Source organism: Astatotilapia calliptera, chromosome 13 (genome assembly GCF_964374335.1).
Source record: "Astatotilapia calliptera chromosome 13, fAstCal68.1, whole genome shotgun sequence".
NCBI classification, from domain to species: Eukaryota; Metazoa; Chordata; class Actinopteri; order Cichliformes; family Cichlidae; genus Astatotilapia; species Astatotilapia calliptera.
Window position 1 is genome coordinate 14,249,594 of NC_137434.1, and position 27,579 is coordinate 14,277,172.

A 27,579-nucleotide genomic window follows, 5' to 3' on the forward strand; every position below is an offset into this window, starting at 1 on the left:
CCTCTACTTTTGGTCTTTAGAACTTAAATAAAATGTAGTGTTCACAATTTATGAAAAGTTTGCCAGGTTGTAAAGCTACATGTAACTTACAAAGAGTGACAAAGAGACCTGTAGCAGCTGAAAAGGAAAAATAATTGGTATTCATATATTCAAATTTTCAGACTTGTCCCAGCTTCACACACGCTCGCTTTAAAATTTTGCTTTTTTATCCCTAACGTCTTCCTCTTTCCGTCTCTGCTCAAGCGTGCAGAACTGGAAACCGTGGTTTGGGTTGTTGAAATTCACACAGAGCTGCTGCGGTGCTGACAATGCAGGAAACAGATACAAACTCTTTTCATTATCTCCTCTCTATCCTGCATTCTTCTCCTACCCCCGGTCAGTGGACATTAAAAAGTCGCGTCATGCACTTGGCAGAGCCGTCGGTGTTAAATTACCTGGGACCTGTGCCTCCCTCAGCATTCCACTGTAATTAAGAATATCTGTGGGGTCCACAGCAACCGTCCACGAGAAGAAAGCAGAGGGCAAAGCGAGAAAAGACGGGAAAAAAAATTGTGTGTGTTTCAGCGTAGTGTGATGTCATCACAGTGAGAGCTGGTGCGTACTGCTTCCCCTTCTCATTTCCTCAGTCACTGAAGGAAAAAAAGGGAAAAGTGAGAGTATGTGTCATGATGCAAACATGGGTTAGAAGTGAAGTCATATGGGCCGTGCGGACATAAGGGGGAATTAAACAGGGGGGGAAAAGGGTCATATGCCCACCAATCAACATGGGCCGGAGCGGCTCAGAGCACAAAAGGAGTTGTGGCAGATGTTGTCTGAATAATGAGCGGGGGCGGGGCATGAAACCCTCTGCCAGCAGAGTGTCTGTCAGTGCGAGGGGAGCGATGGGAGAGGAAGGGCAGGCTTTTTTGTTTATCCAGGAGTACTAGCTCTCCTCAGAACTGCCTGCAGTTTTTAGTGGAGCCTGCTGGATTTGTTTCTGGATATTTTCACTTTGCACTGAGGATTTTCCTGAAGTTTACGTGGATGTTGTAAGGATTTCAGGAAAAAGGAAGCACTTTCTACCAGAGGAATAGTAATTATGTATTTGGCAATACTTGGAGAAGAGCCCAGAGGAATATATTTTTGGAATAGGTGACTTTATTGAAAGACTGAACTTTCATTCCTTTTATGGAATATAAAGTTGTTTTACAGTCCGAGCATTTTTGGGAGATATTGTTTGAATATTTTTGTATATCCAAAGCCTTTTGTTTTGAAGTTTGATCATCTTAATTGTGGCTGAATTTGTAATTTGAGAGAATATTTTATTTAAAAAATAGTTGAAATGTTTTATGTTCAGTTGTTAGCTTCTCATTTAAGAGAGGACAAACAGTGTTATTTTGCACACGGTTACTTTGACCACATGTTGGCTTCTTTTTAAACTACTCAGCATACACTAAATTTATACCTCAAAGGATTTCAATACCTCCTTTATATTTTTTTGTTGTTGTAAGCTGTGACAATTGTTTTAGTATGGGCAAGCCTCTGAGCAGACCAGATTGCCTCAGACAAAACCCTTCCTGTGTTGGGAAGGGGGAGGAGGAGGATATGAACATTGATGACTGCTATGTGCCCCAGAGATCCATTTATGACACCGTCCGGCTCAATGAGCAAATAGACTCGGGCTCTAAAGGTAGTCTTTCTTCCCGTCACTTCACAGGCAACCTCCCTTACACCCATCGCACGTTAGACCTCAGCAGCCTGTGTGGAAATGGAGCTCTCACTCCTTCTAGCTCATTTGAGATCCAAACCAGAAAACCTGTCACGCTAGATGAGCGTGCCATCTTTGATGGACTTAAGCTGAATGGGGACATTATTAGGGTGAATGACACAGTAATGTCGAAGTCACGTCTGCAGGGAGGAGAGAAAAAGGACCATGGCGGTCATCATCGGCGGTCATGGCGGACTTTTGCCCCCACTAATTTGGGCGAATACGCAAGCCGCAGTGGAACAGTGAGTTCTGGTAGTGCGGAGAGGCCTGGCCTGATCAATGGCAAAAGAGGACAGAGTAGGACCAGCTCACTGACATCTGAAGAGGACTCGGGTTTGTACAGCCCTACTGTGGAGAGGGAGCGACATGGTCGTAGATCCCACATAAGAACAGGCCCCGGTACAAGAAGCTTCTCATCTTCCGAGGCAATGCATGTGTCTGGGGACCTGAAAACAGGGCGATCGCTCAGCTCAGGGCAGGAGGACTTTCCTTTCTCGCCTGTGAGGGACAACCAATCTCTTTACCACAGTAGCAGCTTGGTTCAGGAGACAGAATCCTGTGGGAGCAAGGTTAATGAAAGGGATAACCTAAGCAATGGAGATTATAAATCTTCCACAGGGAAGTCATCTTCAGGGTCAGCCTCCAGAGCTCAAAATGACACCCCTGGATGGCGTTCCAGGACTTTAACAGACTATGATGAGCTATCCACTGCTGAACTGTTAGAGGATGTGTCATCTCAGGATGACTGTGAGTTGGTTAGTGTGGTAGTGACACAGCCTGAGACTTACGGAAACTCTGTAACTCTACCCACGGAGAGCTGCCAGCAAACACAACCCGGTACTGTACAACAAGGGGCATCCAAATACAGCATGGAGGAGCTGGAGGAGTTTCTGCAGTCACTGGAAGCCTGTCTGCCTAAAAGTATACAGACATTCCAGCACGCAGGGGAGCAAGAGATCGAGGCTTTACTGAATGCCATTGCTGCGTGCCCCGAAATGGACCCTATGGGCTTATTGACCCCACAGGTGGCCCAAAATAGTTTCTCCCTCCATTTCTGAACTTTTGACCACTATTATGCATCTCTTTAGATACGTTTTTCATGGATGATGGATTGGTGTTTGTCTTACATATCTGATTACACGATGGGTGAATGAGGTTTTTCTCAGCAGCCAGACTGGAAGTCTGTCTGCGTGATTGTGTACAGCTGGGATTTAACCATTAACCAAGCTGATGACTCCTTAACTGGTTAAACAGTTGAATGTGTTAGCTGGATTTTTAAAAGTTAACCAAAAGTGTTGATGTGGCGATTGTAGTCTCTGGACATGAATAATGAAATAACTTCCTGGGATTATGCACTGAATTTATGAATTTTTATGTGTGTCTTTTTTTTTTAGCTGTTTTTGAACTAACTTATAAAACAGGACATTATTGTAATTCACCTTCTCAAATTCCAGATTTGTTGAATGAATTCATGGAAATATCTGTTCTTTCCATACACATAATGCAAGTTTAATTGGATTTGTATGAATGTGATTTTTCAAGGCCACAGGAAATAATGTCCTGAAGATCAATGACATTGTATTTTGAGCAATTCTAAAATATTCATTATGATTTGTTCCATGTCTATTTAGGCTTTTCAGAAAGAGGACATTGATCCACTGCAGAACCAGCTTCAAGACATCAATTCCCTCGGGCAGGGTCTGATCCAGAATGCTGCTAAAGGCACTAGCACTAAGAAACTCGAGGACGACCTGGAAGGTGTCAACTCTAAGTGGAATACCCTCAACAAAAAGGTTACACGTGTTTGTGTTTTTTTTTTCCATTGTGAAAATATGAAGACTTGACCTTGGCCCTTAAAACAGGTGACATCTATATTTACCATTTGGTCTGCAGATTGCTGAGCGTTCAGCCCAGCTGCACGAAGCCCTCTTGCACTGTGGCCAGTTCCAGGATGCTCTGGAGTCCCTACTCAGCTGGTTGACTGACACGGAGGAGCTCGTGGCCAATCAAAAACCTCCGTCTGCCGAGTTCAAAGTGGTGAAGGCACAGATACAAGAGCAGAAGGTAAGCCAGTGGTGCAATCACAGATTCACACAAAGAGAAAACACATTGAAGTCTGTTTTAATGTTAGCACTTCAATACTTCATGTTTGCTTAACATTGGCCCCGCCATTAATTTTATTTAATTGGCATTAATTGTTAAAAACAAGTGTGGTACACAAAGCTTTGTGTTTAAAGAGCACTTCTTTTTTGTTGGGTAAATTTACTGGGTTTTTTTTTTCTTCAAAATAAAGCAATGAAAAGGCACCCAATGACTCTCTTTCTTTGTTTGCCTTTGACAGCTCTTACAGAGACTGCTGGACGACCGAAAGCCGACAGTGGAGCTGATAAAAAAGGAGGGAGGGAAGGTTGCTGAACTGGCAGAGTCTGTGGATAAGGAGAAAGTGGCAAAAGAGATTGAATGCCTGGGACAGAGGTGGGACACGCTTCTCAAGAAGGCTGAAAACAGGTTAGTATAAACACTGCAATGTAAAACCATAGACTGCATATAAAAGATGGGTGGATCCTCAATATTTAAAAGCGAAGGTGCATTCTTTCTAATGACCAGTAGGAGTAAGTCTGTTGGTTGGTATGATTTCAATCTCCAGGCACAAACAACTAGAGAGCATCTTAGTGGTGACTCAGCAGTTCCATGAGACTCTGGAGCCGCTGAGCGAGTGGCTGTCAGCCACAGAGAAACACCTCGCCAACTCTGAGCCAATAGGCACTGAGACTTCTAAGCTGGAAGATCAGATATCTCAGCACAAGGTAATATCCATCATTTTTCATCATTTCCATTTGTTTTCATGCTTTTTTTAAACTATCAGTTAAGTTCACTTCAGTTTTATTCATTTTGCTTGTTACTTGTAAGTTTGCGCTTCTCATTATTTCCCATTCATCTTTCTAAATTTCAGTTGAATATTTTTTATCACGTGTTTGTTTTTTGTTTGTCATGTTTTCTTGGTCCATTTCCCATCCCCTGCCGCCAGGCATTAGAGGAGGAGATTATGAATCACAGTAAAGACCTGTTTCAGGCTGTCAATCTTGGCCAAATGCTCAAAACTGTGAGCTCAGTGGACGATAAGGAGTTTGTTCAGTCTAAACTGGACACCGCTCAGGCCAGTTACATAGAGCTCCAGGAGCGATGCAGGAGGAAAGCTGAAATGCTTCAGCAAGCTTTGGCAAATGCCCAGCTGTTTGGAGAGGATGAAGTGGCTCTCATGAACTGGCTCAACGAGATACACACAAGGCTGAGTGAAGTGTCGGTGGAAGACTACAGACTAGAGGTTCTTGAAAAGCAGCTGGCAGACCAACGGGTATACACTCCTCCTCAGGCCACACATTTTGTAGCCCTTTCATTTAAGTTGCATCAATCATGTTTCAGTTTATTTTGCTCTTTTGTGTGTCACCATAGGAACATTTCTTGTTACTCTCAGTGACTCTCTGAAGTCTGTTTTTTTTTTCTTTTCAGGCACTGCAAAATGATATTGGCTTAAGGAAGAAGAATGTTGACCAAGCCATCTCCAATGGGGTAGAGCTACTGAAGCAAACAACAGGCACGTCTTCATTTATCAGTGTAGCAAACAGTTCTGTCTCTGTACTACTCATCATAAGGTTTATTGCCCTTTTTATTGAGCAGTGACGTTTTGCATGAATTACGTTGTTTTCACATCTATGAACTTCTGCAGAGAAATAGATTTCTAATTTTTCAATGATGGTGAGATAACACCTGTCTGTCCAATGGGATTTATATTTGTTTATTGCCAACAGCCAGTTAGCTTAGCTTAGCATAATAGAAATGCTTAAAACACAGTAGCTGCTAGCCACCATCTATTTAATATAAATCTCCATATAAGTATATATTTTGTAGCAAAAAGAGAGCCCTGGTTGTGCAAATAAGCACGCTTTGTTACTTTTGGACAGGGGCAGGTAAACTTAAGGTTATGGATAAAACCCCTGTTCTCTGATTTGCATAGTACAGGACAAATACAATTTTTAAAAAAACTCCTTCTATGTTTGCAGCCTTTGTGATCAGCTTAGCTAACCTTCAGCTAGATGTATGTTGCTATAAATTTAATATGCAGATTGTAAATGACAACATTGTGTAGGATGCAGGCTTATTCTTTTCTGTTAACCTCATGAATTTTGGCCTGGAGTTCAGCTAGCAGGAAGTTGTTAGCATAAGGTATCTCTGTTTTAGAACAAAAGAAGCATATGACAGTGAACATTATTATTTACTTTATGTCTATAGGTGATGAGGTGATCGTTATCCAAGGCAAACTGGATGGAATAAAAACAAAATATGCTGAGATAAACTCTATGAGTGCCAGTGTTTTAAAGACACTGGAGCAGGTTTTGAGTCTGTCTTCTAAGCTGCAGCATACTCACACGGATCTGAGCTCATGGCTAGAGAAAGCAGAGGCTGAGATTAACAGCTTTGCTCATCAGGAGCCAGTTGGCGAGCAGCTGATTCATTCACAAAGCAGGCAGAAGGTAAGGAGTTCTACAACTTTGTCCAAAACATTGTAATTGTATTCATACAATGCAGCAATGCATTTATTACTTATGAACTGGTGCTTTCTGTCCAGGCCATGTTGAAAGAGATCAAAGACCAAAAACCAGTGTTGGACCAGCTGAATGAGTTGAGCAGTTCACTCTTGGATTTGATCCCCTGGCACACTCGTGAGAGTTTGGACAAACTTGTGTCTGAGGATAATGAGAGGTACAGAGCTGCCTATGACACTTTGACCCAGAAGGTCGACCAGATCAATGCTGACATACTCAAGTCACAACAGGTAAACCACATAACTTAACGCACTGCCTTTTATTCTCATTCGACTGTCTCTCTCTATTTTTTAAATGTATCTCTTGTTTTTTCTTGTTTCCAGTTTGAACAGGCCGCAGACAATGAACTCTCCTGGCTGACTGACGCTGAGGGGAAACTGCTATCGATGGGTGAGATCAGGCTGGAGCAGGACCAAACCACAGCTCAGCTCCAAGCACAGAAGGTTAGCCGTGTGTGTGTGTGTGTGTGTGTGCATGTCTGTGTGTGTGCGTACAGATCTCTATTTAAACAAATTAGAGTAAACACAGTGGTTTCTTTTGTTGACATACAGCCAAACTCACTCTACTGGTTTTACAGATTTTCTCCATGGACATCATGAGACACAAAGATGCTGTAGATGAGATTGTGAAAACAGGAAAGGCCATCATGACCAGCAAAAACCCAGAGGAGAAAGAAATCTTAAAGGTAAGAAAATATATTTCAAATTTCAGACATTTTTCAGTAAGAAAATGGACAGAAATTTCAAAATGATTCTTCTTGGGCTTCAATCAGGCCAAGACACAGACTCTCCTCGAGAAGTATGGTGTCGTCAGCCAGCTGAATTCAGAGCGTTGTCTGCAGCTTGAGCGAGCCCAGTCTCTTGCCACTCAGTTCTGGGAGACCTATGAGGAGCTGGGGCCATGGCTTCAGGAAACTTTAAACACCTTCAGCCAGTTACCCCCGCCTGCCATTGAGTACGACACGCTCAGGCAGCAACAAGAGGACCTCAGGGTAAGTGGTCAATGTGCGCTGATGCTCAACACAAAACATTTAATCACATAATTAAAAACTAAACTGATCATGTCACATCCTCTCCAGCAAATGCGGGAACTGATTGCAGAGCACAAGCCCCATATTGATAAGATGAATAAAACTGGTCCTCAGTTACTTGAGCTCAGCCCAGTGGAGGGTGAGCCCATCAGAGAGAAATACACAGCTACTGACCAACTTTACACCAAACTGAAAGCTGATGTCAAGCAGAGAGCTGCCACTTTGGATGAAGCCATCTCCAAATCCACTCAGGTAAGCAGTAGCTGTTTATTAGGTTTGATTATTTGATAATATATGATTATTGGGAATAATTAAGTTGATCATAGTGATGTCTGGTGCAAATGGTGGTCATAGTTTGCAAATGTAAACATCAACATTACCTTGGCTGTTAATTGTCTATTCAGTTAGTTGAGTAGCTTTTACATTTTTGAATATGTGCAAATTTGTCAAAGTAAAAAATAATTATACAGACGTGTTCTTGTTTCAAGGTAACTTTCCATAATAAAAACCCATGATATAAATTATATATGCAAACTGACGTGTTTCCTTTCCTCCTTTTCCAGTTCCATGATAAAATTGATCCCATGCTCGAATCCCTGGAACGGATCGCTGAACGCCTCCATCAGCCTCCATCCATCTCAGTGGAGGTGGACAAGATCAGGGAGCAGATTACAGAAAATAAGACGGTCTCTGTGGATTTGGAGAAGCTGCAGCCATCTTATGAGACACTGAAGCAACGAGGTGAAGAGATGATCGCACGATCCGAAGGGGCAGACAAGGACCTGTCTGCCAAAGGTACGGTATAGATATGCTTTCAATCATTTTTTATACATTTATTATTATTTATCAAACATCAAGCTTTTCTCCAGGTGCATGTAGCTTTTATGTATTTCCTTTTTCAGGATAACTAACGAATCAAGAAAAAGTCCAAGTTTCCTGCTGTAAATGTTGCTGTAAACGTGGAAAAACTTTCTTTGCCTCATTTTGTATTCCTCCTAATTGTGACTTTTTCTCTGTACAAGCTGTGCAAGACAAACTGGACCGCATGGTTTTCCTGTGGAACGACATCCAGGCATTGGTGGAAGAGCGGGAGGCGAAGCTGCTGGATGTGATGGACCTCGCAGACAAGTTCTGGTGTGACCACACCGCCCTCATCGTCACCATTAAGGACAGCCACGACCTGCTGAGGGAGCTGGAGGAGCCCGGAGTCGATCCTTCAGTCGTCAAACAGCAACAGGAATTTGTGGAGGTAAATAAAAAACCTATTACTTTTGATCATTAACAAATGGATAATTAAGAGAGGTGGTGCACTTTGATTATTAAATAATTAAAAAAAACAATGCATCCATACAGGGATTTAAGGAGGAGATTGATGGGCTGCAGGAGGAACTCGATGGGGTTCGAAACCAGGGTGCGGAGCTCATGACTGCCTGCGGGGAACCCGATAAACCTGTGATAAAGAAGAGCTTGGATGAAGTAATAGACTACACTGAAAAGCACTCACTCTACAGGTTTTGCCTACAAGATAATCATGCTAAAATATTTGTGTTATTTTTTCAGGTGAATACAGCGTGGGAGAATCTCAATAAGACGTGGAAGGAGAGAGGAGAGAGACTGGAAGAAGCCATGCAAGCTGCTGTGCAGTTTCAAGATGGCCTGCAGGTGCTTTGATCACTGCCTCAAGAGCAACACAATCAGAAAATTAAAGGGTTTAGAATATTTAAAAAGTTTTGAAACAGCAGACCTTTTCCAAAACTTCCCAGTCACGGTTCTCGTGGTTTTTAACTTTATTTGATGTGATCTTTTGGAAGCCTAGGAGTAACCCTTGAAGCTATTTTATTGACGTGGGGTTTCTCTCATATATCAGGCCTGCTTATAGAACAAAACACTGAGCATGCAAGTTAATAAGGGTTGTCTCTGCCTGTGTAGCTATCCTTGGAAAAACCTGGAAACTGTTCTAAGGGTCATCAAACCACATCTTTATTAATATATATATAGAGGTGTCAGATTAAGAGGGAATGTCATCTTTAAGGGCTAAATACTTAATATCAAGCTACACAATATACAAGCACTTGTTCATCACAAGATGTTTGATATTTAACAGATACAGTGAGCCAGGGAGTTTCCGAGGCCTTTTGATGAAACCACATATTACCATGCAGTTGATCTAACAGTTGATATAACATCTCATGAGAGCTCTACTGATTTTGAAACACCAGCCAGAGCGTGGTCGTGATATATTTGGCTCAAACATTAACTAGTGTGTAAGAAAGTTTCACGGTGAGGAAGGATTCTTTTACACAAGTTTAAATCTCCTCTTTGCACTTCTTCAGCACATTGGCATGTAACCTCAGGGCTTGTTTGGGTTTTTTTTTTCATTTTCTTTGTGTATAATTTTCTAATTTATCAGCCAAACAGACCAACTGTAAGATTCAGGGCATAACTTTAAACTCAGTTTGAAACTTGACACCCTGTGCACCCAGCTTTGTTCTCTCACTAACAATGGTTTCCAACGCTGTATGCAGGGTATGTTTGACTGGGTGGATATTCTGGAGAGCAAGCTGGATTCAATGTCACCTGTGGGCACGGATCTGGAAACCGTCAAGCAGCAGATTGTGGAACTCAAGGTACAGTCTTGTAGATTTGTTTTGTTTTGTTTTTTTAGATCAAAACATCATTCACAAAAACAGAAATATTATTATTGTTATAGCTCTTCTCAGACTTTTCAATTCTTTTAACTTGACTCCTTGATGTTAGAGCAGCTGTGTCAAACACCAGCTGTGTTTATGCTGAGTTCTCGATTCATGGTCTGCTTTGTGTTAGTTCAAAAGCACTAAGAAAATGGCTTCATAAAGTAGCCGGATTTACTTTGATGTACAATAAGACAAATCTTGTTCTGAAAACACAAAGCTGGTATTGTCTGTGCGTCCTTCTTTCTGTTGACTGATTGGGTGTACCGCTGCATGTGCTGGGTTGCCAGGAGTTCAAAGGAGAAGCGTACCAGCTACAGATTGAGATGGAGCGTCTGAACCACCAGGCCGGCCTCCTGCTGAAGAAGGTGACAGAGGAGGCTGACCGCTCCGCCATCCAGGAGCCGATGTCTGAACTCAAAATGCTTTGGGACAACCTGGATGAGAAGATCATCAGTCGGCAGGTCAGCGAGAGAAAGAAGCAGAAGGGGAGCTTCACACCGAAAGTGCAAGCTATATAAGAAAACAGAAACGCTGACACTGATATCTAAATTTAAAAGGAATGGCAATATCATGTTTAAACAAGGTCTGCAATCATTCTGTGAAATATATTGTATAGTACCTCTACAGCTTCTTGTGGGCTAGAAACCAGACTCAGCAATGGCTTAAACAGTTTGTTTTCTCTCCCTGCAAAATTAAATGGTTTAATCTGTCATTAATCCAGCACAAACTGGAGGGAGGCCTTCTCGCACTGGGGCAGTTCCAGCATGCACTGGATGAGCTGCTGGCCTGGATGAGCCACACTGAGGAGCTGCTCAATGAACAGAAAAATGCTGGAGGAGACCCCAAAGCCATCGAGATAGAGCTCGCCAAGCACAACGTATGACAAACCTCTTATTTTGTGGTTTTTTAGGGGGCTATTTTTCAAATAAGTCCTTTCAGTTCAGTTTAGTTCAATTTTATTTGTATAGCCCAGTATCACATACAAAAATGTAAAACACTTCACAGGCATTAAAACCATATTAAGTAAACATTTATGGTATCTGTCAGTGTGCTGTTTATTACAGTAAATTAGTCATTATCCACTTTGTGCTTAATATCCATCTGCACAACATCTTGCCGTTCCTGCTGATTTATCTCTGCAGGTCCTCCAGATAGATGTGTTGGCTCACAAGTCAACAGTCGAGACAGTGAACAAAGCCGGCAATGATCTGGTGCAGTCCAGCGCTGGAGAGGAAGCTTCTAGTCTGCAGAGCAAACTGGAGAATCTGAACCAGCGATGGAAAGCCATCCTGGAAAAGACGGAGCAGAGGAAGCAACAGCTGGAAAGCTCTCTGCTTCAGGTATATTAAAAAAAGTTAACCTGTGTCTCATTTCTTGTTAAATTGTGAGAAAATAGTTTTTAGGTCGAAGTCAAAAAGCTCTGCAGGGAGGAGAGACTTCTCTCCCTACCCCCTTCTTATTATTCGATTTGCATCCTGAAAGCTAAAGTAAATCATTCTATTGTTTTCACTTTAAGGTTTTAATTCATTATGAAACAGGCTTATAAATACCGAGCTAAATGAATCCAAGGAATTAAAAACTCACACATCCTCCTCTCTGAATCACAGGTTGCTAATAGCGAGTGTGTGAGGCACCTTTTGTCCTGACTCAGGTTGAATTGTGTTGCAGGCTCAGGGTTTCCATGGTGAGATAGAAGACATGCAGCAGTGGCTGAAAGACACAGAACGTCAGCTGTTGGCATCAAAGGCTGTGGGAGGCTTACCAGACACGGCCCGGGAGCAGCTTAACGCCCATCTGGTATGTGTTTAACAATATGAGAGGCTGCATACAGATGGCAGACTTGGGAGGAGGTGACTGTCTTTTCTGTGTTTTATCTGAAGTGTGAAAATTAAACGACACTACAAAATACACTACTCTCATTGCCCTGCAGTCTGTGATAAAAAAGACCTCTTCAAGTGTTTCAAATTGATTCATCCGTATCTGACTATAATGAATTTAGGAATGTTTTCCTGCTTTGTCTTCCTACTTTGTAATGGAGACACTTTCACAGTGAGCTCTCCCTTAAGAGGCAGCAGTGGTGACAGTTCAGGGAACTGAAAACAGACAGATTACTTTCATCAAATTAGTAACATTATCCTGGTCAAATGTTTGTGAGAAACATGCTTCTGAGATGCTCGGCATGACTCACCATGCTCATTCTTTAACCATTTTCGAGTTACATTTGGACTAGCGACTGACAAATTCATCCCATTGAACACTGCAGAAATCCAAAAGTAACAATAGATCGGTCTTTAACTGTAATTCAGCCTGTTTGACAAAACCATCACTCTCCTCTGTGTTGTTGTTTTTTTTTCCTCACAGGAGTTGTGTTCTGCCTTTGAGTCAAAAGAGGAGCTGTATCAGGAGCTCCAGAACAAGGGTCAGCAACTGCTAACGATGATGCCCGAGGGTCCAGACAGTAACACGGAGCAGGACCTCGCCAACCTGAAGGAAAAATGGGAAGCGGTGCAAGCGAAGGTCGCTGAAAGAAAGGTAGGGGAATGACTGAATGGCTTTCACTGCCCTTAGCTTGATGACTCAGGATTTCAGATTAAGGGATCGCTGACACACACTTGAGCCATGACTGTGTGGTTGAAAGCTTCTAATCCCAGTGCCGATAACCAATAGTGTAAAGACAGAGCGCTGGCGAGGACACACAGGATGCGGTTACACTGTAGATCAGAGTGGAACAACAGTGGTGTCATACGTTTCCACAGTGTAGGGTTGACAAAACATCAGCTAATATTTAAGCCAAATGTCATCATTCACTTTGGTTTTTTTTTAGTTTTGTTGCTAAAATGTATAAAACACCACCACTGCTCTCAGATATGGTTCTCCTTATTTTAGCTGCTTCAACTTTTACTGTAACATCTTGCTTTTGCATCCTATTTACTTTGGCCCTCTTCCCAGGAAATCAAAGTCTGGTAAATCTTAGCGCTGGTCAGAGCTGCTGGCCAAACTCTCTACAGCCTTCCCTGTGATACCTCTGCAGTCAAGTGGCTTATTTTTCTGTAGGACATATGCACTGCTACAATACAATTCCATATTTAGCAAGACACTCGACATGACCCACGATAAATGGGAAAAACACATCAGCAGCCGTAATTCTCACCAGGTTTGTAATGTCATTAGCACAGCATTTACTGCCATGTGATGACCCTGAGCCACCGGCCTCAGCTGTACCAAACGGATGTTTTTCAGTGATGGAGTGGCTGTTTCCTTTACTCAATTAAAACCTCATGATGCCTCAGCCATCAGTCCCCTCCAGATATATTAACTTCCTCTCTTTAAATAGAGGTCATGTTTGGCACTGTTGAAGTGCAATTGTATCCCCCGCAGTGCCCTCTTTCTCTGTTGCTATAACAACCAGAGATACTTTACACCGCTAAACAATGCACATGTGTTATAAACAGGATAGCGCTCTTTGATTTTTGTCCAGTATTACTTCAGTTTTTTTAACGTTTCGTCTCCACAGGTGAAACTAGAAGAAGCTTTGACTGTGGCTACAGATTTCCACAACTCCCTGCAAGATTTCATCAACTGGTTAACCCAAGCAGAGCAGACGCTGAACACAGTTTCGCCCGCTTCCCTCATACTGGAGACCATCATGTTTCAGATAGATGAGCATAAGGTACGTCTTTGCACGTGGAGGACAGGCCTTCTGGTCCAACTTTGCTTGATTACTAGACATTACTGCGGTAACGTCTAGTAGTCTTATTGAGTCGGTGAGAAATTAAAATTATTAGTACCCTGATTACCGGTTCATGATTACCAGCTCATCATTCTGCTTTGTCTTAAAGCCAACAATGACTTAATGGCATCTGTATTATCCTTGAGAACAGAGCTCATTAGCACATTACCCACATGACTTACATTTCCTCTGCTGTCAGTTGAAAAACCTTTATTCCTTTTTTATTGTTAGAACATCTGGCCTGAATCCTTTCCCTTTTCTCCCTCGCATTGTGTCTGTGCAGATGTTTGTGACGGAGGTAAACTCCCACAGAGAACACATTATTGAACTGGACAAGACGGGCACACATCTGAAGTACTTCAGCCAGAAACAGGATGTGGTCCTGATAAAGAACCTGCTGCTCAGCGTGCAAGGGCGCTGGGAGAAGCTGGTGCAGAGGTCTGTTGAGCGGGGTCGTCTACTGGACGACGCCAGGAAGAGGGCGAAGCAGGTACTGTTCTGTGAATATTTATGCTGAGTTTGAACAGGCATGACATCAGGACTTTTTATTATCATTGGAAAGCTCTGGAAATAGGATATTAAACCTGTTTCTTATTCTTTCTGCAGCCTATTACAGAACTTTCTGAATTATAGGGCCCTTCTGCTCCAATCATGCTAACATTAAGCAGGGCTCTGCCATAAATCTAGTGAACTCATACCTGTTTTTAAAATGCTTTACACTGTTTTTTGTTCTTAATTTTTCATTAGTTCCATGAAAATTTCAATAAACTGATGGAGTGGTTAGATGAATCTGAGAAGACTCTGGACTCTGAAGTGGAAATTGCCAATGATCCCGATAAAATCAAGACGCAGCTGGCACAGCACAAGGTAACTGAGAGAAAAATGTGTTAACACATGGAGCAACATCTACAAAAAACGTTTCATTCATTAAACAGAAATATCTGAAACACCAGAGCTGGAATTTGAAAATGGGATCTGTTATTTGAAATTACAGAGTCAGTAGAATCCAAATGCTTACATTGCTGTTGACTATTGTTGTGTTTGTGGTGTTATGCTGGGAGATTGTGCTAATCTTGTCATAATCCCTGAATGGACCAAATGTTTTAAGGCTGCCCTAGCTTTTGGATACATTTAATCTCTATGGAGCAAGAGCTCTTGAGTTTTGACCTCCTTTTTGTTCTTCTCGCTGAAGACTGTATTCTTAATCACAAAAAGCACACACCACACGCAGATTAAGATACTGTTTGACATGCCAGTAGTAATAATAATAAAATCTCTTGAGATGATTTGCTGTTTCCATTTGAAGATAGAGGCATTATGAGTCCACTAAACCGGACCACTTGGGGGTTGTGTATATTATTTTTCCTTTTTTTTCCCCATCGTGCAGGAGTTCCAGAAAGCTCTTGGCAGCAAACACTCTGTGTATGATACCACCACTCGAACAGGACGGGCCTTGAAAGACAAGACCACTCTACAGGATGACAGACAGAAGCTGGACGACATGCTGAGTGAACTGAGGGACAAATGGGACACTGTTTGTGGGAAGTCAGTGGAAAGGTGAGGATTTTCTCCCAATGAGGGTTGTATTTCATTCTGCTAAACAGCCTCACTGTGAATATTTTGTTCTGTTCTGCAGACAAAACAAGCTGGAAGAGGCCTTGTTGTTCTCCGGCCAGTTTACAGATGCTCTCCAGGCTCTTATTGACTGGTTGTACAGGGTGGAACCTCAGCTGGCTGAGGACCAGCCCGTACATGGAGACATAGACCTGGTTCTCAACCTGATAGACAACCACAAGGTAGAGAACAGCACCACACCGAAGACCCAGGATCCCTTTGTTTTGTTGATTGGCCCATTTGTTGCTGACGTTAGTGGCAGAAATCAAGTGAAACCTTTCACTGCTGCCACGCCCAAACCTTTTATCATTCCTAACACAATACAAGACGAAAGAATCTTAAACTAACACGGGGGATAGACAATACATTAAAACAACAAAAGGGGAGGCATTGTATTACTTTCTCATTGAGAGTCTGTTTTCTTTCGGGTTGTGTATTGAGCAAAGCTTTGAAAATTGATGCTGGTGTGTTTTTCCTTACTCATTATTAATATTATATTAATAACATTCTTTGTGTTAGCATTTTATTGAAGTAAGAGGACAACAGATACTAAAAGCACCCTGTTTTATGCTTCTTGTCATTGGGCCAGCTGTGAAATAGAGACAAAAAGATGTTTTTTGAAATAATGTTTAAAATTAATTTAAGAATTTGTCATTTAAAAAACTGGATATTGTTAATATTTTGGCTGACTGTGTCCTCAAATGTCTCGTTACTGCAGGTTTTTCAGAAGGAGTTGGGAAAGCGGACGGTAAGCGTCCAGGCCCTCAAACGTTCAGCCAGGGAGCTGATTGAGAACACTCACGATGACTCCTCCTGGGTCAAAGTCCAGATGCTGGAGCTGAGCACGCGCTGGGAGACGGTGTGCAACCTGTCTGTGTCTAAGCAGACCCGGCTGGAGCAGGCTTTGGGCCAGGTATTCCTGACAGTACTCCAAACAATCACAAGGTAGAAGGTAAGTAAAGTATGTTAGCCTGACATATGCGTCTTCTCCCACTGCAGGCTGAAGAATTTCACTCTGCTGTTCACATCCTGCTGGAGTGGCTAGCTGAGGCAGAGCAAAGTTTGCGCTTCCATGGCAGCTTGCCCGACGATGAAGAAGCTCTGCGAGCGCTTATCGAACAACACAAGGTAAAGCAATGCAAATGATTCTGCTTTTTTTTATTTCAGAAAAAAACTTTTATGTCTTAAGTTGTTTCATATTTTTGTTGCTTTATTAAAGAAATAAAACACGTTGCCAATACTTTGCTTGAATAAACAGTTAAGATCCTGACTCTGTAATTGCAGCCTGTCTAAAAGTAGATGGCATGCTGCTTTCAGTGCCAAAAATATTTTTCTTAACTATGAGGTCATCTGATTAGAATTACTGGGCTCTGCTCCGGTTTTAAACCAAGTATGAGCAATGTTTTGTTTTTATTTTTAGATATGGGATGGGATAGTTTCGAATCCCAACGCTTTTTCAATTTAAAAAAAAAATTCTTTTCAAGGTGTTCATGAAAAAACTGGAAGAAAAGCGAGTGGCTCTAAATAAAGCGGCCAGTATGGGGGAGGCCATTCTCAGCATCTGCCATCCAGACTCTATCACAACCATCAAGCACTGGAACACCATCATTAAAGCCCGCTTTGAAGAGGTCAGTCCACTGTTTCATACCTTCAGGTTTAACAGAACACATTAACCTATTTTGATAAATTAAAATAAGGAAGAATTACTCATTTTAACAAGGGTTGGATCAGAAACTCTTTATAGCACTCAAAAAATCAGAGAAAAAGTTACTATGGATAGTCATTATATAAAAAAAAGTAATAATGATTCATCTTAGCAGGTAAACAAAATCAAGTTGTGTGCAGTTAACTTGATTTCAGTGTATCTGAAATTAATTTAGTTATTAGTAATATAAGTGTATTACTGCTGTTACACAGGTGCAGGCTTGGGCCAGACAGCACCAGCAGCGACTGGCCACAGCCCTCACTGAGCTGCTAGCTACTCAGGAGCTGCTGGAAAATCTTCTGACGTGGCTACAGTGGGCTGAGACCAACCTCAACGACAAGGATAAGGAGCCACTCCCTCAGGAGATCGAGGAGGTCAAAAACCTCATAGCAGAACACCAGGTACATCAAAAAAGCAAATGATAATAAATCAAATTTTATAACTTTCGTTTTTTTTTTAATTCCATATTTTAATGATTGCGTGGGCATTCAGTTAACAGTAGTTTACTGCTGCTCGCCCCCTGCAGGCATTCATGGAGGAAATGACCAGGAAGCAACCAGATGTTGACAAAATCACCAAGACACACAAAAGGAAGGCTGCTGCGGAGCCCCAGATCCAGTCTCAGATCCCCGTGTTGGACAAAGGAAGAGCTGGAAGTATGTATCCAATCACTGTTCCTCATAGAGTATGACCCGAGCCATCTGGCCATGCTCTGAATCACTTCAGGGTGACACGACATCCTCAATTTGCCCATTTTAGCACCTGGAATGATGTCAGTGTGAATGCATTCCTCCTGATTATATGGTGGAAACACAGTCATTTTAAAGTTTTTTGTCTTTCCCTTACAGGAAAACGTTCTCCCACGCAAGCGATGTATGCGTCATCAACACAAGCTCCCATTGAAACAAAGAACCCACGGGTTAACCTGCTGGTGACCAAGTGGCAGCACGTGTGGCTGCTGGCTTTGGACAGAAGGAGGAAACTCAATGATGCTTTGGACAGACTGGAGGAGGTAATCTAGCAAAATCTGCAGACATTTTTCTGCAAATTTCTAGCTTTTTAGTTATTAATGTTGACCTTTCTTTCTTTATCTGCTCAGCTGAAAGAATTTGCCAACTTTGACTTTGATGTGTGGCGGAAACGTTACATGCGCTGGATGAACCATAAAAAGTCTCGCGTCATGGACTTCTTCCGCCGCATTGACAAAGACCAAGACGGCAAAGTGACGCGACAGGAGTTCATAGAAGGCATCCTCTCCTCCAGTAAGTGTCAGACTCAAAGCTGAAAAACATCTACACCGCTGAACAAAATGCTCCTTTTTGCAACACTCAGTGTCTCTTCAACAGAATTCCCAACAAGTCGTCTGGAGATGAGCGCCGTGGCAGACATCTTTGACAGAGACGGTGACGGCTACATTGACTACTACGAGTTTGTAGCAGCTCTACATCCCAACAAAGACGCTTACAAACCACTAACAGATGCTGACAAAATTGAGGACGAGGTAATAAGAACGCCTGCGGCATTAATTTCACATTTTCAAATGTGAGGCGTCGCTTAATTAAAAAAAATGATGCGTTCGCAGGTCACGCGCCAAGTGGCGAAGTGCAAATGTCCAAAACGATTCCAGGTGGAGCAAATTGGTGCCAATAAATACCGGGTAAGCACATTTTTATGTGTTTGGCTTATCTAACAGTGAAATTTTTTTAAGCAATACAAGCTGTGACATGGTTATGAAATAATTTAAAATAAAAGACTTTTCAGGGAATACTCTTGTTAAAGGTAAGTGTTGAACATGATGACAAAAGTGCGAATGTGTGCTAACCTTTTTATATTTTTTATTGTTCCTCACATCACCAGTTCTACCTTGGAAATCAGGTACATCCTCTTTTCTTTCCCTCCTTCTCTTCTGTGCCTTATCGAGCCTTGCGTCCTTTTTTCGTTTACCACGTTTGCTGTCCAATTAACACTTTCTGCCCAGATTCCTGGCTGATGTTCTCAGATGTTCTGGAACTCAGAAGTAGAAATAAAAAAAGTCTATGGCCTGCTGATTTAATCTAACTTTATTTAACACTGGCCTGAGATGTGTGTTTGGTCTGAGAATTTATGGTAGCTTCACACATAACTCTAAATCTGATTTAAAATGAGTAAATGAAAGAAGCATGCTTTCAAGTTTTATGGCAGTCGACGTTTATGTCCAATCTAAATTTGTTCTTTTCACATAGGTTATGTTTTTTGGGGGGAAATAAGACTTATTTGCGTTATAATTAGTGCAATTAATGTTTCTATATATATATATATATCTGTATATCTGCTTTTGAGTTTCAGAAAATGCAATATTGGCGTGCCAGTACCATTTCAGCCCATATTTTACTGGTTCATGGGCATAAATTCATCTGCTGGGCATACAATAATGCTTTCTGTGTGCTTGCCTTTGGTGCTTCAGTGTCATGGGAATGATTTACCTCAGCACTGGCTGACACTATTTATTACATTATTTGGGCAACTTTGATGATTTCAATGAACACGTTGCTTTTCACTTCTCTTACTTTGTTAATATGTGCTGGCAACCTGCATGTCGGAAAAAGGTCATTACTGAGGGGTCAGTGAGAGGGGATAGGGGCGTTAGTGATGCTTTATGAACTAGTTTGTATTATTGTTATCACACAACAATAAATTAAAAATAATTCTTTTGACAGTTTGGTCTGGTTCACTGCTTACATGACTCCTTAATCGGCGATGAGACAATAGCAAACAGGGAAAATCAAAATCTTACCCCCCACCTACACGTTGCAGTTTTGGAAAGCTGTATTCTGGTAAATGGTTATTCTTAAGCTGTTTCTTGTGCCTCCTTTTACTCCAGATCATCATCACCTTTAATGTATTTGATCACTAGACTCACCAGTGGCATTAAATCATTATGATAATCATACAAGTGCAGGATTTTTGTTATCAGTTAAAGAGATACCATATGATAATAGGAAGTTAGTGGACCGTCATCAGTGTTTGGTCATGTCTGCGTGTCACACTGTGGTGGTGGATTTAGACAGAAGTGATTTGAACCATTCCTCATGTGTGCCATTTGGAGCTAGCTGCATTGGATCTGCATCAGTGTCAATGCATCCTGAGTATTTGTAGCTGTAGAAAGTGCAACAAAGTGCTGGATTGTAGGAGATTGATGTTTGTGCGTTTGATCAGAATGTGATGTTGATTTTGACAGAAAGCATGCACGCTGTAATTGCAAACTCCGTTTTTGTGCCTGATGCTCATGGTCTCATCCAACTGGCTGACATGTGTGGTATGCCCTCATAAAGCTTGAATCATTCTCCCCATAACATGCTCACTGTTCCTATGTCTGCTATGTGTGGTAGGTGACATGAAGTCAAATTATTACACACTGGGGCCCCCTGGTGGTGTAATCATGTGCCTTCAGTTATGGTGTTTTTTTTTCTTCACAGGCTCCTTCTGCAGTAAAAGTGGAGTCTTACATTGCTGAGATAAAGCCAGACACATAGACATTACAACCAGAAACCACAATTACACAGTGATCACTGAAAAAAGAGAGGAAAAAATAGGCTGGTTAAGTTTGTAAAGCTGTGAAGTTTGATGTATTTACTGCTTTACAACATCTCATATTAAGTTAACCCTCAACAGCAGCAGGTATGAATGTAGAGCCTGACTGATGATATGGCTTTGAGGCTGATTCTGATAGCTCTAATTAAAAATACAAATGAAATTATATGATTAAAGGAAAAAACGTTATTTGCTAATCTGTCAGCATCAGCATTTATTGGGATTGATAAATGAAAATTAAAAAGTAAAAAAGAGACGGGAGAAATAACCATTCAACCATGTTATGAGTGTTGATGTGTGTCCACCAGAGGGCGCTCTGAAAACATTCCGAGCAGAGGTGGGCATGTAAATAAATAACTTCACATAACCAATGTGAGGTTTTTTGTGCATGACAGAGAAAAATATATTGGCCATTGGAATATCATTGGTACGGGTATCAGTAAGAATCATTTGGGCTTCACAAAATTCATGATAATGTCACAAAAAGCTCTTTTTGAACGTTATGTTGTGTAATTATTTTATTGTCTTATTTACACAGATACCAATATCCTGTATGGGATATCTGAAGTAAATGAATATCAACTAACAAAATCAGTCAGGCTCTACTTCAAGTTGTAGTGTATAGTAAATGAATCAATGACTATGAAGTAGTCAGTTCACTGTAGCATGAACTCAATGAGTAACTAGAACTAGTAACTAGAACTAGTAAAACAATAGCACACGCTTGTAGAAAAAAAAAGTTGGATTGACCTTTGTGTAATTTGTGTTCTGTTGTGTCTGAGAATGAAAAGATAAAATTCATGTTTTTGTGTCAAAATCTGTTTGTGTTTATGATTGTATGTCTACGTGTGTGTGTTTAAACCTGTACAACATATAAGAGAAACCAGAAGCAGACGTGAATCTTTTCCGACAGGTCGTTTTTGAAGCTCAGTGAAATAATCTGGATGAAAGCCATCTGCTCCCCCACAATTAAAATAATTAGCTGGAATAAATGTAACTCTTCATTCCACTCTGGTTTCCAGTGTTGCACAGCTTCTGGTCTGCAGTGTGGATGTGCTCACAGGAAGGTCAGGTTTTTCACACATTCCCCTCTCTATTTTCCTTCCCCCATCGCAGTTTGGAGACTCTCAGCAGCTTCGCCTTGTGAGAATTTTGCGCAGCACTGTGATGGTGCGGGTGGGAGGAGGCTGGATGGCACTGGACGAGTTTCTGGTGAAGAATGACCCCTGTCGAGGTGAGTTCAAAGGTTAACTTTGAGGAGTCACGATCCAATTTTGTTTAAAGGTCAGCTGTTGTACTGACTTTCACTTTCTTTGTTCGCGTGCGATGAAAGAATTTGATTGTATATCATTGTTTTTTACTACCCACACATGGAGGATGATGATGATCTGGATTAAGATTACTGTGTATTCAGTGATGTTAGCTCAGTTATTGAAACATGAAACGTAACTACTGTCCAATGTCTATTTATATAGGCCTGTTTGAAATGGCAACTTGGAGCTTAAAAATAGAAGATATATCACATATATCGATAATTCATGCAATATATTATATTATATTATATCTTTACATAATATACTGCAATTTTCTGAGGGTTAAAATGAGTTTATTTTCTTTTGTTCCCACTATCTCAACACTGAATGCTTGAATGAGATAACACAGTTAAATCATCTGTCAAAAATATATTTCATATGTAAGCATATTTTTATTAACAGTGCTGCCTACATATATACTTATATATACCATAATGCGACCCACATTTAGCTTTGGTACTCCGACATGTTTCTGCTAGCATCTGTATTAATGATCAATTTCTGTTTTTCCCACTAAACCCGCCTCCTGCTCAACATGAACATTTCTTCTAGTGCATCACCACGGGAGCAAAATGTTGCGCTCGGAATCAAACTCTTCAATTACTCAGTCTCCTATAGGTTGGCAAATCTCAAACTTTCTCACCTTGCTCCATGAACCCACCAGTGGTATGTGTGTCTGCACATCCGAGCTTGTGTTGGTCCTGGTGTGTGCCGTACTGTAGCTGCGTGTGAGCGCTCAGTGTGAAAGAATGTCATCCTCGGAAACCGGCTCCACCTGCAGTCAGCTGTCGTTCAGCTGCGGCTGGTTTTCATGCATGCAGTTGTTTGTGGGAATCACATCACCTTCGAGCACTTCAGCACAATGAAACTGGCTCATTTTACTCGCGCCGCATGTCATAGGGAGCTCTGAGTCAAGCTTCTTTTTACAGTCCAGGGTTCGAGCTGTGCTTATCTGACTGTATTGCCTGGTAGTATAGGCTCCTTCATAGGGGAAAATGGTTACATTGCCTCTATGAAACACACGCCACAAAACCGAAGCAGTATTTCTTACACCATTTACTTTGTTTGACAGGGTGGCTTAGTGTTTAAAACTGCATGCAGGTCTGTTTGTTTTCAATGTAACCGTACTGTTTAGTTTATACACTGTAGTTTAGTTTCCTATAATTCTTCTTCTTTGGTTTGTGAGAGTGTTTAGACTCACTTTGATTTATTTTAGTTTTCTCGCTGTCACTTATTCCACTACCGTTGCAACAGGAACTGGACGTCTGTTCAACAGTATGGATGAGATATGAAACTGCATGAGCTGTTTTGTTGTTGAGTCACATCATGATAACATTTCATTGGTCTGTTCTTTGGGGTCGCCTGGAAATTGCTGTGTAGTTCAGTGATGATTATAAGAAAAATACATTGGTAAATTTCCAATTCATGATATTACCGTTAGAAGCAACAGATTTCTACACAGCCGGGAATACAGCTTAGCATGCAGTGTTGTGCACGACAAGACATGCACAAGTCTGGAGCCACCCCTCATTTCTTTATATTTTGCATCGAAGGATCCAGAATGTTTGGTAAATTTTTGAAAGTGGTCTTGAGCAATAGTTCTTCTGGGTTTCTGGAGGTCTTTCAAAATGTTTCTTTGGACATTGGCTGCTTTTTCACTCATTTTTATTCTGACCAGCATCAGAGGAATGCTTTTTGTTTGTTAAGATGAATAACACCGTCCTGTGAATCATTAAAACATAAATCAAGGCACTTTACGCAGTGTTATCTACACACAACAGACAATCTAGCAAAGAGCCAGTTTTAAATGGTATATTTAGGTACTTGGTTACTAAGAGCCTGTTGCAAAAACTCATGTGGCTGTCAGGATGCAATTTTTAAGAATAAGGAACAGAGAAGAGGCTGATGCGCACCAAATTAGGCAAGAACTGTACTGAAAATAAGTGGCAACATGTCTTAAGGAGTGATAAATTTAAATTTGAAATTTTTGGTTCAAATAGTGATCAATATGTACTGAAGAAGTCAGGACAGACACAGCAGTAAGTGTCTGCAGCAATCTGTAAATCTCAGTGGGGTTCTGTCGTGGTTTGGAGCTTGGAGTCAGTGGTGTCGGGGATCTTGTCAAAATTGTTGGAATCATGAACAGAAAAAACTACCATTAGATTTGGATCCACATACATACAATACCATCTGGAGAGGATCTGACTGACAACAGCGTCATTTAACAGGATGACAGTGATCCTGAGCTCACAGTGAAACACTGTCTGTCATGGATTGGGCTCCCTTGAGCCTGAAGCTCAACATTATTATTGTGCAACAAAATGCAGCCAACATCTAAAAAAGAAATTTGAATATCCTTCAGTAAGATTGGAGAGCTATTCCTGAAGACTACTAAGTATCAGAAACTATAAGAAGCCTTTCATAAGAGAGTTCAAACTGTGCTGAAGAATAAAAGCTCATTAGAATTGTTCAGACTTCGCCTCATATACTGTTTTCCCATTTACTCTGTCTGCATGTTTTAATAAATCTCGGCATCTCTTTCCCATTTTTCTGGCACAATATAAAGAAATGAGGGGGTGGGTTGTTAACTCACCATCATCTTAATCACCATTAACACAAAAATAACAGTGACAGGTGTATTTGTGCATCATGGCTCATTTTGAGTGTCTTTCTTAGCTAAAGGCAGGACCAATGTGGAGCTGCGAGAGAAGTTCATCCTCCCAGAGGGAACCACTCAAGTGATGGCAAGCTTCCGCTACAGAGGCCGGAGGTCTCGGCCTTCATCTCGAGGAGCTTCTCCCAACAGATCCACCTCCAGTCAGAGCCTCCCCGTCCCCATCAACCCAGCAGCGACCAGCACACCCAAGGTGAGAGGCTACATCTGCCATTAGAGCTGGCTGCTGCCTCATTCTGTCTCACCCCCAACCTCTCCACCACCATCATGATTTTCCTCTCATTTATCTGCTTTTTAATTTGTTTTTGTTTTTTTTAATTACCCTTGCAGAATTTGGTCATTTTGTTGTTTGATTTCTGTGTTTCTTCCATCTAGTGTTCCTGATAGTTTTTGAGTTTGTGAATCCATTTCTCTGTCTTTTGATTTGCCGTTGTTCCCCAGAATCCCCAACACATAACCCGCAATTATGATAAACCATGGCTTACAAACAGCAAACCCTCCACTCCTCTTAAATCATCAGACTCCTTTGGGAGCCAAGGTTCATCCTCAGAGGTATAGTCATAATGCAGCACATGATGTGAAACACTTCAGATATATGACCCAACTGAAATCTATTGAAAAATCTTTAAAAAAAAAAAAAAAAAAAGAAGAAGCAAAAAGTGCCTTTTTGTAGATTTATTTCTGACTTCATTGGATTTGAAGATGCAAAATGAGCTTATTAGATTTTATTTGGGTTTGTAACCTTTATTTTTCTTGAATAATTGGCTCAATCACTAGCTCTTTTCTTTCCTAACCTTTATTTTTTATACCACTACATCATGTACAACTTCATATGTCGCCTCTGCATGTCATTAATGTCTAATGACGTATTGCTCTGCTGTACATGAATTCATACTAACTGCATCTGACAGATACACCTCAGTTATGGGAAAAATTATGATTTTACTAAAATGTTTTTGTTTTTTTAAATAAGAATTAAGACTAATTTTTATTACATATACATACTCAAGACTTTTATTTTTAAAAATTTGGTCTTCTATTTTTTTTTACTAATAATTGCATCTGATTACATTTTAATAAAAGTTTGTTTCTTTCGCAGAGTAATGCGGTTCAAGGCAGCAAATTGCGTTTGCCTGGGTACCTGTCCGGCAAAGGATTTCAGTCAGGTGAAGAAGGGAGCTTGATCAGTGCTGCTGTACTAAAAGCTCGAACGCAGGCAATAGGTGGTGAGTAGAAAGCATCATCTTTGCAACTTTTTCTCCACATCTATCCATCGCATTCACATGTAAATTTGAATTCCTTTTCAGTGTTTCTTAAAGTGTTTCCCGATTTTATCTCTCTAGAATCGAGAAAAAATTCCAGCCGACCAGGAAGTAAAGCCGGAAGCAGAGGAAGCAGTCGCAGAGGAAGTGACGCCTCCGACTTCGACATCTCAGACATCCAATCCGTGTGCTCAGATGTTTCCGAGACGGTCGGCGACTCTGCCAGAGCGACGCCGCGCTCCGCGTCCCGTCAACACGGAGGGAAACCCTCTAAGATCCCCACACCTCAAAGAAGAATGACCCCTACAAGCAAACTGGCCAAGGGATTGAAGCGATAGACAGTGGCCTTGAAAACAAACAAACAACAAACCCAGGAGCTATTTGCACCCTAAACACATAATGGACACTGGAGATGTGTAACTTAAAGAAAAAAAAGTAAAAAAGACTGCAAATGTGTCACGTGTTATTTAAATTCTTGCAAAGATGTAAAATATTCTGTTAAGAGGCAATATGGTTTAATATTTTGTGAGAATGGAAAGTCAATGGCCTTGTGTATTTGTTTTTAATGTATTTTATTTTTTGTGAAAATATGTCAAATTGTTTTTATTGTACTTTATTTTTATTTATGCAAATCCCGAAGAGGATTGATGAACACTAGAAAATCTGGGAATGATCAAGCCGAACTAACATTTCTACACTAATGAAGGGCAAAGATGCAGGATAGTGCTCTAAGAGTTACTGAATGTACTATTATTTATGTATGCTTTTATTTGGAGTAGATGGTGCATTATGGTACCGTTTGACACACTGCGATTATCTATTTAAGTGCTATGTTATACTGCCAACATGCATTTAAAGGGCAATGCAATATATTACAATAAACCCCACTAAGCACTGCAGAAGCCTTCGAAAACCCCTATTTAAGACAAGTAGCAAAAACCTCGTAACCATGATGCTTTTATGTACCCGTTTGTCAGCAGCTGCAGCCCGTCTTTTGTTTAACCACCTCACAGCAAATGAGTACTCTGACCTCGAAGAGGTACCACTTCATGTAGACATTCTCTGTGCACCCATGTCAATGTATGGTTAATTTCGGTAGAGCTGAAATTGTTACTGTAACATTACTTTGTAATAAACCTGCTTGCAGAAAGCCACCAGAGACTGGTGTGCACCACAGAATCGCCTCTGTCTCCTCTGTTATTTTTAGCTGCATGGGCAACTTCACAATGGCCCTGTAGCTCTGATGTTGGTCACACCACCAGCCAATCTCTCAATAGCTGTCTGAAAGATTTCCCTGAATAGGCTCCGGCCTCCCCGCAACCTTGATTTGGATAAGTGAAAGAGACTGGATGGATATTTCTCGTCATCTCTGTTTGTCTGTCAATTTTTTTTTACATAAGCTGGAGAACTTCGGAAATGGGAACTTGTTTTATTAAGCAAAAACAGAACAGTTTATGTTTTGTTTTTTGGGGGTTTTTTTCATGTGTTGCAGGTATTTATTGTATGCAGTATAATTCAGCAGTGTTTAGGTGCAGTGGCGGGTTAGATTGAAGGTGTGATCTTTTCTACATGGAATGTTTGCAGAGCGTCTTGTGTTTAGCTGTGACATACTGCATCTTTCTCTCAGAGAAACTGAT

At 41.1% G+C, this 27,579-nt stretch overlaps 1 protein-coding gene across 1 annotated transcript in view; it reads left to right on the top strand.

Annotated features, from left to right (window-relative positions):
- Nucleotides 1–27,115, top strand: part of dst (dystonin) — a 103,868-nt gene extending 76,753 nt beyond the window's left edge. The window contains exons 61-104 of the mRNA XM_026189081.2: nt 3,379–3,540; nt 3,641–3,811; nt 4,089–4,255; nt 4,395–4,554; nt 4,776–5,102; nt 5,258–5,342; nt 6,038–6,279; nt 6,375–6,581; nt 6,675–6,794; nt 6,929–7,036; nt 7,124–7,342; nt 7,430–7,633; nt 7,945–8,176; nt 8,404–8,630; nt 8,735–8,857; nt 8,942–9,043; nt 9,907–10,008; nt 10,362–10,535; nt 10,796–10,951; nt 11,217–11,414; nt 11,743–11,871; nt 12,436–12,606; nt 13,589–13,744; nt 14,088–14,294; nt 14,552–14,671; nt 15,192–15,361; nt 15,441–15,600; nt 16,137–16,331; nt 16,418–16,546; nt 16,903–17,046; nt 17,336–17,524; nt 17,650–17,779; nt 17,972–18,135; nt 18,223–18,385; nt 18,470–18,624; nt 18,706–18,780; nt 18,981–18,998; nt 19,820–19,936; nt 21,810–21,927; nt 22,559–22,672; nt 24,683–24,873; nt 25,122–25,232; nt 25,780–25,906; nt 26,024–27,115. Of these exons, the coding sequence (XP_026044866.1) occupies nt 3,379–3,540; nt 3,641–3,811; nt 4,089–4,255; nt 4,395–4,554; nt 4,776–5,102; nt 5,258–5,342; nt 6,038–6,279; nt 6,375–6,581; nt 6,675–6,794; nt 6,929–7,036; nt 7,124–7,342; nt 7,430–7,633; nt 7,945–8,176; nt 8,404–8,630; nt 8,735–8,857; nt 8,942–9,043; nt 9,907–10,008; nt 10,362–10,535; nt 10,796–10,951; nt 11,217–11,414; nt 11,743–11,871; nt 12,436–12,606; nt 13,589–13,744; nt 14,088–14,294; nt 14,552–14,671; nt 15,192–15,361; nt 15,441–15,600; nt 16,137–16,331; nt 16,418–16,546; nt 16,903–17,046; nt 17,336–17,524; nt 17,650–17,779; nt 17,972–18,135; nt 18,223–18,385; nt 18,470–18,624; nt 18,706–18,780; nt 18,981–18,998; nt 19,820–19,936; nt 21,810–21,927; nt 22,559–22,672; nt 24,683–24,873; nt 25,122–25,232; nt 25,780–25,906; nt 26,024–26,280 (6,996 nt within the window). The 3' untranslated portion in view covers nt 26,281–27,115. The remainder of the gene's footprint in view (nt 1–3,378; nt 3,541–3,640; nt 3,812–4,088; nt 4,256–4,394; nt 4,555–4,775; nt 5,103–5,257; nt 5,343–6,037; nt 6,280–6,374; nt 6,582–6,674; nt 6,795–6,928; nt 7,037–7,123; nt 7,343–7,429; nt 7,634–7,944; nt 8,177–8,403; nt 8,631–8,734; nt 8,858–8,941; nt 9,044–9,906; nt 10,009–10,361; nt 10,536–10,795; nt 10,952–11,216; nt 11,415–11,742; nt 11,872–12,435; nt 12,607–13,588; nt 13,745–14,087; nt 14,295–14,551; nt 14,672–15,191; nt 15,362–15,440; nt 15,601–16,136; nt 16,332–16,417; nt 16,547–16,902; nt 17,047–17,335; nt 17,525–17,649; nt 17,780–17,971; nt 18,136–18,222; nt 18,386–18,469; nt 18,625–18,705; nt 18,781–18,980; nt 18,999–19,819; nt 19,937–21,809; nt 21,928–22,558; nt 22,673–24,682; nt 24,874–25,121; nt 25,233–25,779; nt 25,907–26,023) is intronic.
- The last annotated feature ends 464 nt before the right edge of the window (nt 27,116–27,579 follow it).